The 15922-nt window shown below is 38.2% G+C and overlaps 1 protein-coding gene and 1 long non-coding RNA gene across 4 annotated transcripts in view; one reads left to right on the top strand and one right to left on the bottom strand.

The window, feature by feature from the left end:
• LOC121137549 overlaps window positions 1–15922 on the top strand; it is a 32256-nt gene that overhangs the window by 4247 nt on the left and 12087 nt on the right. The gene's annotated exons all lie outside the window — the stretch shown is intronic.
• Window positions 182–15922, bottom strand: part of Cep70 (centrosomal protein 70) — a 41052-nt gene continuing 25311 nt past the window's right edge. For all 3 annotated transcript variants that reach the window (XM_021228329.2, XM_013114848.3, XM_021228328.2), the window contains exons 12-18: window positions 13933–14038; window positions 8883–9053; window positions 4889–5035; window positions 4617–4785; window positions 3193–3307; window positions 2011–2090; window positions 182–819 (exon numbers count right to left, since the gene is read on the bottom strand). In XM_021228329.2, coding sequence (XP_021083988.1) covers window positions 758–819; window positions 2011–2090; window positions 3193–3307; window positions 4617–4785; window positions 4889–5035; window positions 8883–9053; window positions 13933–14038 — 850 coding nt within the window. In that variant the 3' untranslated portion in view covers window positions 182–757. The remainder of the gene's footprint in view (window positions 820–2010; window positions 2091–3192; window positions 3308–4616; window positions 4786–4888; window positions 5036–8882; window positions 9054–13932; window positions 14039–15922) is intronic.

The following is a 15922-nucleotide window of genomic DNA, read 5'->3' as shown; positions in this document are numbered from 1 at the left end:
GCCCCCTTCATACTGAATATAGAGCATCGAGAGTAAGTAGAAAGCAGTAAGAATAGGACTCTTAGGTAAAATGCCGCGAGGAGGAATCCATGGCCCAAGCAAGCCTCAGCCTAGGAAGATACTATGACTCATGATTTGTGAATAATACAAGTAAGTCACTAACGACACTTACATTTGGAAATTCTTTATAAAAATTTTATTTCTTTATAAAAGTATACTACATCAGTATTGCAAATAAAGACACATTTTCTGAAAGACTTCTACCTAATCATCCATTTCACCTCATGATTAACTTCCTATCTTAATACAAAGACAAAACCTTTTCTTTCTGCTTTGAAAGGCATCTTAATAGAATATGCCCATTAATCCTGGTGGGAAAGCAGTGGCTTCCTATTGGTTGGGCTTAGAAAGCAATTGGCATTCTTTCTCTGACCAAAAGGTCATTAAAACCTTGAACTTAAATGCCACTTTCTATAATTTGCAACCTCTCCCTTAAAATAACCATTACATTTAAAACACTCAAGCATTACTTAGGAAACGATTAAGAGATCTAAAGTGAATTTACTATTTTAATAACTTAACAGCTCCTTTCTGTTAAATAATCAAAAAATAAAACTTATATGATTGAAAATGATCCAGTGCTCAGAGGCTGAATTGAGAGCTGATACATTTTAGAATCTTGTCTCAGGACTGGTTCTTTGAAATACTTAAAATGTTAAGAATACAATTTACACGGTAAAATTGATTTGATTTGTTTTCAGTATGAAAGTACTTTTAATTTCTTTACTGCAGGTACAATGGCATCCAAGTCATCAATTTCTGTAATAGAAAAATAAGAATTATAAACAGTAATTTTTTGTAGTAAAAAGCTCATAAAAATAAACTCTCCACAGGCAAAATTCAAACCCTAGGGCAGCAATAGCAGTGAGTGTTCTCATGCACACAGAGTCTTCTCCAAGAGCAGCTATCTGTGAACTACCACTGCCCTGCACAGGTGTTCCATAGGGTATCTGTGATGTATGTCCCTTTGACTTTATCCGCAGCATGGTCTTGGTAGCGCATCCAATTGACCACATTTATGATACCTTGGTACCTCTTAAATGGGTAAGCCAACGTGGGTCCCCCAACATGTGTGGTCTCCACCTGAGGATCTGGGAATTGATCTCTTAAAGAACACAGCATTCTTTCCTGATCCTTTTATTCTCAGAGTGGGTGCTCTCAGGCCTTCTTTTGGGAGGTCTGTTCAGTTAGAGGTGTGTGGCACACCAGAACAGAACTCAGAGACACAGCTGATCCTAGTCTGCATTTTTAGACAAAGCAGTTCAGGTTCTTCAGCAGCTTCTTTCTGAGTTTGCTCGCTTTCTAAGACATCAGATTTCAGTGAGCCTCAGCCAGAGTTCACTTTCTACAGCTCCTGCTCACTGAAGAAGCAATATTCTCCTTTATCCAAATTCTATCCCTATTAGCAGGTTTCAAGTGGCAGGGTATGCCTTTTTCTAGCTTATTTTTGCTTGGTCATTGTCTATAAACAAAGACAGAGCTAAGAGTCTCACAGAATAATGCCATTTCCCATGAGAACGTCCCAAAACAAGACAGTCTCACAGGGGTGGAGAGATGACTCAGCAGTCAAAAGCACTTGCTGCTACTGTAAGAGGACCTGGGTTCAGTTCCCAGCACCAACAAGAGATAACTGTAGCTCTAATTCTAGGGGATATGACACCTCGTCTGGCCTCCACAGTCACCTGCCCATACATATAATGCAGGCACACTCAAACACATAAATAAAATATTTCAAAAGAAAAAGATAGTTCCTATCTCCTTTTAGACTGTCTTTTTTTTATTCTGTGAATTAATCCTAACCAAATTTTCCTGCAAAGCAGTTAATACTTTATAGACACTTTCCACCAAACACTAAAGATAAAACATGAAGTCAGTATCTAAGGAACACCCTTCTCTCAAACCCACTGACATCTTAAGATGGAAAATTTAGCCACCATCAACAAATCTTACCTAATATTTCAAGAAGATCGTTAGTAAAAGCTTGAAACGCTGGAAAAAATTCATCATGTTCTTCCAATTTGTTGATAATGCTGTTTAAAAAATAGTTTATGAAAGTTTCCAACTTAGAGTTTTTGCATTTGATTGTAACAGGTAATTGCAGACAGAACATTTTCGAAGTGAGAAGAAACTGTCTTGCTAAATTAAAGATAAACTTAATGTTCAATTACACTAATACTTTCTTTTTAAGATCTTAATTCATATACCATTTTCCTTTTTTAAAAAAGTGTATTATTTAGAACATTTACTAAAAGTAGGCTTCTCTACTCAGTATGCTATTAAACATTAAATACCAGTGTTCAGCAAAACAGTGAAAAGGAGGGAAGAGACCAAAAGTGAAAAGCATTAAATATGAAGACTCAACTGCCAGATTATATAAGGGTTCTTCCAGGAAAACTTGCAGAATATATGGATGATGTGAGGTGTGTGTGTGTGTGTGTGTAGGGAAGGGTGTGGGTGTGTTTCACTATATTCTGCAATATAAAATTAGTTTGCTAAAAGTTGCTGAAAGCATGCTAAACACAAGCTCTACCATTGAGCTATACATCAACCTTAGCCCTATAATATATATATATATATATATATATATATATATATGTTTTTTTTTCTCGAGACAGGGTTTCTCTGTGGTTTTGGAGGTTGTCCTAGAACTAGCTCTTGTAGACCAGGCTGGTCTCAAACTCCCAGAGATCTGCCTGCCTCTGCCTCCTAAGTGCTAGGATTAAAGGTATGTGCCAACACTGTCCAACTTAATATATATTTTCTTAAATATCAGGTTTTATATTAGTGGTGCCTAGTCTTTTTTTAAAAACCTTTAATACTTATCTTCTAAACAAAAAAATATATGACTAGTAATTACTCAGTAATTTTGATTGTATCCTAGAAATAGGTTATATGTTATAATCCAACTCAAGAATTGATTATAAATATTTTAATTTCCCTACATGGAACTCCCCCCTGGGAGGCAGAGATAGGCAGATCTCTTTGTGCTCAAGGCCACCCTGGTCCACACAGAGTTTCAGGACTCAGACCCTGCCTCAAAAAAATTATCATTCCTGATAAGTAACTTATAAAGCTTTGAAAGTTTTTACTTTGCATCACTTCAAGCATTTTGGATATATTTCTAACATGTACCTTTGTAGGTCTTCGGGTCCTAATACTTGTTTAACTTGCTCATTTACATCCTCATTGATTATCTTACACAATTTTCCAACTGTGCTGACCACCACACACAACGAGGATGAACTGTCTGCAAGAGAAATGAAAACGTAGGATATATACATACACACATACACACACACACACACACACACACACACACACATATTTTTCAAGAATTTCCAAAATCATTACACTCACCTAACATTTCCTGCTTTAGTTACTCATTTTATTTTGGGTGGGGGAAAGGGATTAAGATTTATTTTTATTAGTTAACACATTTGTATGGTTGTGTAAGTATACGGGTGTGTGTACCTCTGAAAGACAGAGGCCAGAAGAAAGCATTGAGTATCCTCCTCTATCACCCTTTGCCTATTTCTTTAAGACACACTAGCTCTTTGAGCCTGGAGTTCACATTTTCTTAGCTAGGCTGGAATTAGTGGGCTTCAACAGTTCTGTCTCCATTCTCCTCAGAGCTAGGGTAACAGATGTTTGTGGGATACCCAGCTTGGGATCATAAGTCTGGTGCTCAATATTGCAGAGAATGTGTTCTTAACCACTGAGCCATTTCCCAACCCTGGGGGTGGTTGTTTTAAGCCAGGCTCTTGAACTTTAAAAAGAAAAAGATTTGCCATGGTGTAGCAAACACCTTTAATCCCAGCACTCGGGAGGCTGAAGGCAGGTGGATCTGGGTTAATGGTCAGCCTGGTCTACAAAGTGAGTTCCAGGACAGTCAGGGCAATTACACAGAAAAACCTGGTTTTGAAAAACCAAAAGAAAAAAATAGATTTGAATGTGTGTGTGTGTATGAGTGTATGCATGTATGTATGTGTATGCAAGTAATTTTGCACACATGGAAACCAGGAAAGGATGTTGGATTCCTTGGAGCTGAAGTTACAGGGACTTGGAAGATGTCTGGCTTGTTATAGAGGTGCTGGCACACGAACTCCAGTGCTTATAATTTCACAGCCAAGTGCTCTTAAATACTGGGCCATCTCTCCAGCCCCTGACCTTGAACTTCTAATCCCCTGCTTCCCATCTACTGAATATAAGGATTCTACATGTGCACCACCATGCCCTGTTTATGCAATATTGAAAAATCAAACCCAGAGTTCATTCATTCTAGGCAAGCACTCTACAGACAAGACAAAATTCCTACCCCTGGTTTTTATGGTTTTGTTGTTGTTTTGCTTTTTAATTAAAAGGAGTTTTGTGAGGTGTGGTGGTGCACACCAGCAACCTGAGCTCTTGGGAAGTGAAGGACAAAGAACAGGAGTTGAGGTCACAATGGCAACAGTGAGAGCAAGGCAACATTGTGAAAACAAAACTCCACACCTAATTTTTGTTGGTTTATTAGGAATAGTTCTTAAATCAGTGCCCAAAATGACAAGGGTCATCACCTAGTTCTAAGAGCTCCTGGAGGTTTCTCACGGCATTGTTCATTTCTCCAAGCCTGGTATACACTTCATTCATTCGGGGATAGACTCCATTTAGAGACTGCACATCAAATAGCTTTTGGAAGTGAGAAACAATAGCTTGCAAAGTTTGAAAGTTTGGCATGTTGCTGTTCTATAAGGAGAATGTGAAAAAGATAGTTCACAATTTGAAATAATATTAAATATTCAATGTAAAACTTTAAAATGGGAACAGTTTTATAACTGTGAAGTGTTACCTCTTTCTTGTTTTCAACCTCTTCCAACATGGTATCCACCATAAACAACAGATCTTCTACTTTGACACTTTCATTTTCATTCTGTTTCTTTAAATTATGCCAAGGTACCAGGGCTGCAGACAGTATTTTTAAGGACTTATGCAAATCCTTTACAATAAAAGAAACTACATGTGTTAATGGTTATAAAATGGTTCATATTATAACACTAACAACACAGTAGTAAGGTGGTCTAAAAATACATAACCCTATGATCATCATCAGTATATTTTAATACCATTGACAACTTAAACAAGTCTGGATGCTTTAAGTATTATGTTATTTAAGTAGTTATATTGTTTTAAAATTATTTTTTTATCAGTGCTGGAGATATCCCAGGCCCTCCCTCACAAATATAAGACAAATACTTTACCCCTGAACCATATCCCTAGCCTAGGCTTTATGTATTTTTGGAGCACCTTTGAGGTAAAATTTATATTCCAAAATACTTTTACTAGCACATAATTTGATGGTTTTCATCTTTTCACAATGGTACAAAACACCACCACTAATTTTACAACCTGTCGTCCAAAAAGAACTCCCACACCCAGGGCTGGCGAGAGGGCTCAGTACTAAGAGTGCTTTTTGGTCTTCAGAACACCCAGGTTCAGTTCCCGGCACCCACACGATGGTTCACAGCCATCCATAATTCCAGTCCAGAAGATCTGACACCTTCTTCTGACCTTCCACAGGAACCAGGCATATATGTGGTGCACAAACATATATGCAGGCAAAATGTTCAAACACATAAAAATTTTAAAATAAAAAAAACCCACACCCAAAGTTCTTTTCTATTTTTCTCCAGCCTCTATAACCACTAACCCTGCTATAACTACTAACTTCCTGCTGCGATGGATTTACCTACACTTGGTGTTTTATGTAAATGAAATTATATAAGTGGCCACACATGACTGACTTGTTTTGAGAATCACCTACATTTATTATTGGTGGGAATGAAAATTGTATAGCTATCATGAGGTGCCTCAAAAAAACTAAAGATAAAACTACCACACAGCCTACAATCCTACATCTGGGTATATATCCAAATAAAATCAAACTATAATATGTCAAAAAGATGCCAGTTCTCACATGTTTACTGAAGCATCATTCAGAACTGCTAAAACATGGGACCAATGTAGGTGTCTGATGATGGATGAATGACTAAAAGCAAATGTGTATGTATGTGTGCATTCAAACATGCATGTTTATAGAATGGATACTGGCCATAAAAAGGATGACATCTGCCATTTACTGAAACATGGATAGAACTGGAAGATATTATGTTAAGTCTATAAAATAGACACAAATACCGCATGTTCTTACTTATAGGTAAAAGGTTCAAAGGTTAATCTCATAGTGACTCCTAAAGCCTGAGAAGGGTTTGAGTAAGAAGGAACAAAGACAGCATGGTTAACAGTCACATTGTGCAGTTGGATAAGAGAAATCATTTGTAATGTTCTATATCACAGTAGGGTAACTAAAGCTCACAAAATTAACTATTTTAAAATGGCAGGGAATTTTTCATGTTCTTAACACTGTCCCACTGTATGTACTAAAATGTCACACATATTAAAACATATAATAAAGCCAAGTGGCACATGCCTTTAATCCCAGCATTAGGAGACAGAAGCAGGTGGACCTCTGTGAATTTGAGGTCAGCCTGGTCTAAATGGTGCATTCCAGGCCAGCCAGACTTGTATAATGAGGCCTGACTCAAAAAATAAATAGGCAAGCAAGCATGTAGGGTTCTATAATATGTATTGCTACATTTCTATTTCCCATTCATCTCTCAAACTGGTCATTCTCTTTTAAGTCACAAATCAGACCTAAGGAAAAAATAATTACTGGGGAGATGTCTGTCCCAAAGTAGAAAGTTCTACATTATAAAGAATTCTCCATATGCGGCATCAAAGGACTTCATGGGCTTTCTAAGTTGGCTCCTGAATCTGTATTGTAAATATTAGAAGCACTACTAAAGGCCATGAGCTATTTCAATGGCAGAAGAAACTAATTCTAGCCAATTTCCTCAAGTGTCCTTACAATATTCTAACTATAAAGCTAATTTCTTGTCTCTACCTATTTAGAAAACTACACAGTAGCAAGAACTCAGCACTCTTGCTAAGCCTTTCTTGGGAGCTATGATCAGAGTGATCTCCTTTCTACCAGATACTGGAGTACAAGTCATCCATATCGCTTGCTTGTACTTCACCACAGGTGCCCATCTTTATGACAGTCACATTTTTCTAACAATATACTGCAGAGTTATTTAATGTTTTAGCATATTTGTCTCATCAATTAGTCTAAATTTTATGTTCACATTTTTGTAACACTTTCCCTATCACCTCACACATAGAAAAATAACTGTCTATTAATTTGGTTCTTCCCTTTGTCACTTTTCTCATCTCATCTTTCCCTTCTGTTGGAAAGGCAAGGGCTGGTCCTATGCTAACTCTTCTGAAAGGGAGAAAATAATTAGCCCTGTTATCTCATAGAGAGAGAACTCTGCCAAGCAGTTTCCACAAGTCATCTTTTTTCACCCTTTCCTGAGAAACAAACTAGAGAAACTCAGTCATATAAAATAGTATATTAATCCAGCACTGTCAATCAAAAATACTTATATATTATGTAGCTTTGTCTAAACCCTAATGAAAAAAGGAAATAAAAGTTAGGCAGACTGCCAAGATTCTTTCATGACTTGCATAAAGATAAAATTTTATAAATTAAACAAAAACCTCAAGCCTGGTGTGCTGGTGCATGCCTTTAATTCCAGCTCTTGGGAGACAGAGGATCTGTGAGTTTGAGGCCAGCCTGGTCTACCAAACTGAGTGCCAGAACAGCCACAGTTTGTTACATAGAAAAACCTTGTCTTAAACAAAAAACTAAAAGAAAGAAAGAAAGAAGGAAAGAAAGGAGGGAAAGGAAAGATAGTAATAAAGTAGTTTTTAAAAGACTGAAAACAAAACAAATAAATGAAAAATACCTCTAGTTATCTGGGACTATAGTTATTCTGGATAATTAGAATAAATACTAATTGAGCATTCATGCATCATGAAGATCTTTGAGGCATATAAGAACAAATAAAACTTTTTGTTCCCAAGAAGGTCCTCATTCTTAACAAGTTTCTTCAGATATCAGGACAAAATACTGACAAATGCTGTCACTGAATCATATCTTCATTAACTATAGCAGGATTTTGTATATTAGTTACTGAAAACAATCTAAAATTTAAAAGGCCCAGAAATGCAATACTATTAACTTTATAGCAAATCACTTCTCAATAAATCAATCAAGAAAATGCAATAAATTCAAGTTACACAATAATCTATAAATCAAATGTGAACACATTTAATTTCCTAGTTGCTTGTTGACTATCACTTGCTCTAGTGATTAGACAAACACAAAAGTAAACTCAGTTCTGAGAAAGAAAAATAAAATGTGAAGACAGGAAAAATAGTCCCAATAAAGATGAAAACAGGGATAAGACACAGCATCTGAGCACGTGCAAAGGTCAGGAAATGTGCAGCACAGATAGTAGCAGCAGGGAGAGGGCAGAACATGGAAGAGCTTGGAAGTACAAAGATAGATCCAGGATCTCAATGAGGCAAAGTCTAAAAATCTTCTAAAGGACTTTAGAGGAGGCAAGCTTAACAACAACAAATTTACAAGATTGGAAATACATTAAGTCTGGGCATAGTGGCACATGCCTTTAATTACAGTGCTCATGAGGCAGAAGCAGGTGGATATTTGTGAGTTCAAAGCCAGCCTGGTCTATATACAGAGTTCCAGTCCAGCCAGGACTACACAGTTGGACTCTGTCTCAAAATAAATAAAACTGGCACAAAACATGTAAGCAGCAATATTCCAGTTTTAGAAAAGCATTGTTAGCTTTCAGTTAAAGAACAAAAAAGCCAAAGTCCAACAGATTTTCAAAACATGTAAAGAATATTCAGTTACTCACCTTTAAGGATGTCAGTTCATCTGCCCACATTTCTATTATAGGAACGAGATGTTCAAATCCACAGTCCTGAACAGTATCTCTATTAAAGTTTGGGGGTCCTCCCTTGCTCTGCTTATAAATAATTACTGGAGCTCGAGGATTGTGGATAACTGAGTTGATGCTGCACAGCACCTGTAAACATGGACAGTGTTTGTAGTTAAAATGTCTGAGTCTGACCAGGGAGGCATGGGAAAGGAGTGCACAGATGCCACATGGCGTCATTTCCAGACATTTGTAAATATTGTTGCAATGCAGTCTCCTCAGCACAGCTATACAAATTCTAAGGGAAACTAAATAAATTAATATATGTTTGAAAGCAGTTAGCATCCATTATAATCCCACAGATTAATAACCATCTAGACATCCTTATCTAAGTCTGGATGATTCCCTAATTCTGTCTCCTCATATTTAAGCTAAATATGGGTATTAAGGGGAGCTTTCTATTTATTTCACAATTTCAGTTGAAATTTCAAGTAAAGATAGTTACTAATTAAACCCCACTCACTCTACAGAGAAGTCCTGGCCAGCCAGTCCAATAATTCTTAACGCTATAAAATCCCAAGACAGAGCTCTCTGAGAGTGTCTGCACAGGGTTTCTAGAGCTAGGAGCAAACACTACTCTTCCCATCTGCCCAGAGCAAGCTACAGCAAACAGGTGCTGAGAATCTGACTTCTGATGCTTCTTTATAAGCAAGTTTTTGTTTTGGATTCATTTGTGTTTCAACATTTCATTTCTATTAAAAACCCATATTCTTCTCCAAGTTATGAATCAAAGCAGGGAGACAGTCCTCTTTCCCCGGACACCAAACGTCAGGAAGCAGCTTCTCCCATCAAAATGGAGAGAATTTTTTAACCTTTGAATCTGAGCTGGTCTAGGGTCTTACTTTGGTCCACAGAATTTACTAAGAAGAATGTCATACCAATTTGAGTCTTTAAAAAAAGTTTGCTTGGCCGGGCATTGGTGGCGCATGCCTTTAATCCCAGCACTCGGGAGGCAGAGGCAGGCGGATCTCTGTGAGTTCGAGGCCAGCCTGGTCTACAGAGTGAGTTCCAGGACAGCCTCCAAAACAATACAGAGAAACCCTGTCTCGAAAAACCAAAAAAAAAAAAGTTTGCTTGTTTTGTTTTGTTTTTTTATTTTTTCAAGACAAGGCTTCTCTGTATAACAGCCCTGGCTGGCCTTGAAATCAGAGAGATCTGCCTGCCTATGTCTCCTTAGTGCTGAGATTAAAAGTGGGCACCACCATGCCTAGCCAGAGGGGGGAAAAGGTCTTAAGTGGTCTAGATCACTGTTTACACTCTGCTGCCGCCACATGGCCAAGTCCAGGCAGAACTGCACAGGCCCATTCATCCCCATCACTTATGTAGAATTTCACTCATCTGCCACAAGAAGAGGTCTAATGACACACTGTCAACTTATGGCCAATATCAGCAGAAATATATACTGTATGACCTATTAAAGGTTACTGTAAGTCACTAAGTTTTAGAAGATGTCTGTCACATAGCAAAGATGAACTGGGCCATATGTGGACATCACAGTGGAGAAGAAGAAAGGGACAACAAGAGAAACCTGCCCCTTCGTCTTGTGACAGGGTAAGAATAGACTCTGGCCAACTAGAAATATTGGAAGAGAGGTAAGCTTTACTTTCATAAAAACAACAACAACAAACTGTCTATGGCTGGAGGACCACAGCAGTACAGCACCTAAGGACGGGAGAAGAGTTCATAAAAAGTCAGTGTAAAATTCACTGCCCACAAAATAAATGCTGTGTTGTTAAAAGTCCCCATTTAAGAGAAAGGAAAAAAACTAACCACACACACACACACACACACACACTCCATGAAAGAAAAGCCGAGGCTATATTTGGACATCAGGCCACCAAGGGCACCAGCATTATAACACAGCAGCACCAGAAAGAAAGAAAGCCCCGCCCGTCCTTCTCTCTTCTCACCCATCATCTACCCTTTACTGCCACTCCCGGAAATGCCAAACTTAGTAGGTGACCAGAAGAAACAATCAAGCAAGGAGAACATACCCCTTGACCACATGGTAAAACAGCTCAGGTATGAGCTAGAATATTTTTTGACTGAGGTTTGAATGGATTGTTTTAAATTGCCCAATTTTTCATTATAAAACATTAAAACAAGCCTGGCATGGTGTCACATGCCTTTAATCATAGCATTCCAGACAAGACTAGCTTGGCTAACAAGTTCCAAACCAGGCAGGACTACAGGTGAGACCTTGTCTCAAAAAGAAATTAAATAACAACCAATATTTTAAACATACAACAGGTTTGCAACAGAAACACCAACAGGTAATATATTTGTGTGTATAGATAAGTGGGCCTTGTGAATTCACTTGAAGGCTTGAAGGCTCAAATACAACACACACACGAGAGAGAAAAAGAGAAAAAGAGAGAGAGAGAGAGAGCTCACTATATTTAAAATAAAAAAGATTTACTATAAGAAATTGGTTCAGGCACTTAATCCCATGACTATCAGTTAACAATTTGAAAGGATAAGAATTGTAGTTCCAAAGCTCTAGAAGGTTGATATTTTGATTCAAATCTAAAGGTAGGAGAACTAATCAAAACCAAACAAAGCATGTTAAAAGCATGCATTAGAAATTCCTCCTGGTTTTTTGTTGTTGTTGTTGTTGTTGTTGTTGTGTGATTAGATGAGATCCACTTACCACAGGAGTGCAATGTGTTTGTCTGCCATTCACCCACAGGCACACCGTTTAACCAAGTATCTGGGCAATGTTAAAGCCCAATCAAACTTACACATAAAATTAACCACCACAAGCACTCACTCTGTCTGCAGGGTCAGCTAAACCAAGGAAGGAAATACAGCTATCATCATTCTTTACCCTCAAATAGTAAAGCATACATCCCTTAAAAGTTGATATAGTCTATACAATCTAGTGCCACTGTTACACTGGAGAAGAGTGACAATTCCTTTATATCACTGATATCTGAAGTTTTATATCTTATTATGTGTATTATTTGACTCTCTCTCTAGATAAGTACTACATTAGGCACATCCCAAAGACAGGTAAAACAGATCATTCTTTCAATATTGTTTGTTTTCTCTCTTATTTTACCTCTTTAACTTCAAAGCCTTTTAGAAAGTGTTTTAGTGAGGCCCCAAGTCTGTCATATGGCCTGCCCTCCTGTCTCTACCCTTTCATAAACAAAAATGGTCCTTGTGTGGTGCTTAAAAAACAAAACACACATAATTTCCCATTTATCAACATCAAGTCTAGCCTATTTAAGAAATAATCATCAAGTATGAAGATGAGGGCCAGTGACATGGCTTGTTTACCACAGAGCTGAGTTCCATCCCCAGGACCCACAGGGACCACACACGACTTGTTCTCTAACCTCCTCTGTATACCTGGAACCCATGAATTCATGAATACATGCGCACATACGAGCGTGCGCGCACGCGTACACACACACAAATAGAGCATGACAATGAAATCAGCATTTTATCTTGAATTTCTGTCCTGTGCATACTTCAAGCTGCAACTAATGGGTCTCCTGATAATATGACTTCAGAGGTAATTGAAAAGGTTTTTAGTTTTCATGAAAATATATCTCAATATTTCATTTCAATTATATGTAAACTCATGATTTTAATGGAAGAAGTAATTCCATCAGAATTTTTACTGATGGCAATTTATATTCTCCTGTATGAATTAACTACCTTTTTGATGATTGGCAGTAAAAGACAGTAACAATGTGGAAACCATAAAGTGACTTAAAACAATTCCAGCAGAGATAACAATTTTTAAAAGAAAAGCAGTAATTCATGTCATTCAGAGAGCTCACTGATACTGATAAAAACTCCCTGTGTTGTTGTTTAAAGCAATCTAAAGGTGATCAGAGAACAGGAAAAGTTAAAATGAATTAAGTTAATTAATTATGGTAGGGAATTTTCTTAAAGGACAAAAAAAGGGGTGGGGTGGCATAAGCCTTAAATCCCAGCACTCAGGAGGCAGAGGTAGATGGATCTATGAGTTCAAGGCCAGCCTTGTCTACCTAGTGAGATCTTGTCTCAAAAAAACAAAAACAAAACAAAATTAAATTAAAAAGGACAAAGAAACATGTGTCAATCTAGCAAATGCCAGAAAAAGAAAAGAAAACCAAAGAGTAGAGCAGGAAACCAAGTGTATGAAAAGCAGTAAGACGCCAACAGTAAGTGAAATTAGAGCTGGTCTCCACACTCCCAGGCTCTCAGACTGAGCCATGCAAATGAAAGAGACCCAGTAACATACTCACAGAGAGACAGTTAAAGTAAAATTCTCGCAAAGTTGCCTGGATCTTATTCACAACAGCAATGAAAGTCATTAAATACCTAGAAAATAAACCTGACAAGAAATACACCTGAACTAAATTTAAAATATATAAAACTTTATGGAAAGCTGTAAAAGATTCCCCCCAAATTAGAGATGTTTCTGAATGGGATGACAAGGACACGGGGAACGACAGCTGATGAAAGGGCGCGTGCTCACAGCTGACGAGGGAAACACGTAACTCTGCTCTGATAACTGACATGAGGAAATCAGAGCATTTTAAAAATACACTCTTAGAATTGAAAATGTTAGTAATTAAATTCAAATTTCAAAACCCATGGCCAAGTATGATGATGCATACTTAATCTCAGCATTTGGGAGGCAGAGTTTGAGGCTAGCCTGGCCTACATAATAAGTTTCAGGACAGCCCAGAACTTCAGAGAGAGAGACCTATCTCAAACAAACAAAAACAAACCTTTCCAAATGGCTAGAGATCACATGTTCAAACACATGGACCTTTAGGGGGCATTTCACATTCAAATCACAACACAATGTGGCATTTTGCAAATTTGGGCATCCACAACTATCACAGAACCAAGCCCCCACAGATACCTAGAGCTGTCTGTACAAACACTCTTACCAAGTGACAATGAATTGTACTGCATTAAAACCAAGGATCCTCACAAACACCAGTCTTAATCAGCTATTCAATACCTGAAAGTATCTCTGGTCAATTAGAGCCTGTTGATGGCTGTCTTTGCTGGGTTCATCTTTTTTCTCCATGCCATCAGTCTTTTTTTGACCAATAAGATCTTGTAGTCTAAAGGGGGGGGGAGTCAATAAAAAATGCTTTCTTAGATAGAAGATTAAAATAATTAAGCACAAAGATGTGAAATATGCCAAAAGATTAACCCACCAAACAGGTACTCTCAGTCCCCAGGACCCAAAGACAAGCACTTTGTCTAGGAGGAGACTAGCAATTTCACTTCATTCAAATGCGAGGAAGGCCAAATTCTATGTCCTTTTAGTTTTAGTGAATACCTTCATGGTCTGGATAGGCTTTTCCATGCAAAACACAAAGGGCATCAGGCATGGTTAAGATTTTACTAACAGAAACAATCCCTTGATTTGGGCTTTCTAAATGCCTCCAAGTGATAACAGATCTGCCTTTGGGGCAGAAGTCACTGAACTCTAACTTAACACTTTAAGAATTCAGTTTCATCTACATTGTACCTGTGTCTTCAATTATCAGGCAAGCTGGGAGGCTAATGAACTTTAAAGTGGCATTTATTTACAGAAGCTCATTTGGGAAACCAGATATCCTTAAACTAAATTACCCCTAGCTTTAGGCAGACTTAGAAACACCCCTATCAGGGCCTAACCCTCTTTGAGGCACTACATGGCAGGCCATTGCTTACCAGTGATTTGGGGTCTTAGTTAAAATTCCTGATGCTTGCTCACCCGCTATGAGACAACCCACATCCTGTTATTGTACCCTCACCTACAGCAGCATGGACAGCAGGATGCATAGATCCTAGCCTCAAACCTTAAACTGCTTCTCCTGATACTCCTAAGCTATCAGTGGATCCTGAGACCAAGACCAGCTCATCTCAGTTACTCTTGCGAGCCACTGGGGGAGCTTAAGCTGCTCTTCAAACAACACCTCCAACTAAAGAGAAGTTTGTATGAGTGTGAAGCCACTGTTGCTGTGGCTTTTCATTTATATCTCACTTGTGTTGTGCCTACGGTAGTTTGTGGTGTCACTTTCCCCATTCAGGATGACTCCTACAGTCACTCTGTTGTATCTCCAGATGAATTTTTTTAACTACTCTAACATCCACTCTTCCCAAATTCCAATGTCCCACCCGGGAACCTAGTATTTTGAACCAAGTTCACAGACCTGGAAAAAAAAAAAAAGGAAGTTCCTACATTATCCGATTTGAATCAAATACAGGACTGTCCCAATTTTTGGAGTGGAAGAAAACTACTCTAGATCTTTATAAAGGGGACCATTTCTCAGGGATTCTTTACTTCATATCTGGAATTCCAATTGATAAAGCAATTCCTTTTGGGAATCCCTTTAACACAGACCAAAATAAAATATCTGGTTCTTTCTCTCTGCTATGGGAGGAACAGGGGGGTAATCCTTATTAGACATCACTCTCACTATTGGGTTGCTATTAACGTTCCACCTGAGGCCTCTAAGAATCCCTTCAAGGACTGGGCAAAAGTCTGCAAGGTCCATTGTTCTGCCACACATTGCCCATCAAATTCCCTACCTGCAGCTGTGGATGGATTATTGAATTCCCAGTGACACAAAAGTCTCAACTTGTTGGAGTGACATGGTGGACCCACATCCCAACGAGTAATAATGCTATCCTTAGGCCTGGAAGACTCTGGAAACCTTTATGGCACACTCAGGCCTCAGCCTATCTGGGAGTCACTTCTACTAGGCTAACTCTACACTGGGACATTTTGAGACTTTGGGTCCATACTCATTACCCTAACTGTACTTAAGCTACTGCCCTTCAATGGAGCCAATACTCCCAGTGAACTTCCTAGAACTGGCTTACAATCCGAAAGAAAAGAGATCTTTTTGGTAAACTAGGCACTGGACTCATGGAACAAGTTGAATGGGCCACAACAGAGGGAGACATTCTCTAGAAAAAAGACTCTCCAGAATAGGAGACAAGGTAAAGTTACT

The sequence above is a fragment of the Mesocricetus auratus genome, unplaced genomic scaffold (genome assembly GCF_017639785.1).
Source record: "Mesocricetus auratus isolate SY011 unplaced genomic scaffold, BCM_Maur_2.0 Super-Scaffold_100691, whole genome shotgun sequence".
Classification (NCBI taxonomy): Eukaryota; Metazoa; Chordata; class Mammalia; order Rodentia; family Cricetidae; genus Mesocricetus; species Mesocricetus auratus.
Note: the sequence above shows the minus strand (reverse complement) of the source record. Positions and strands in the feature narration are given on the sequence as shown.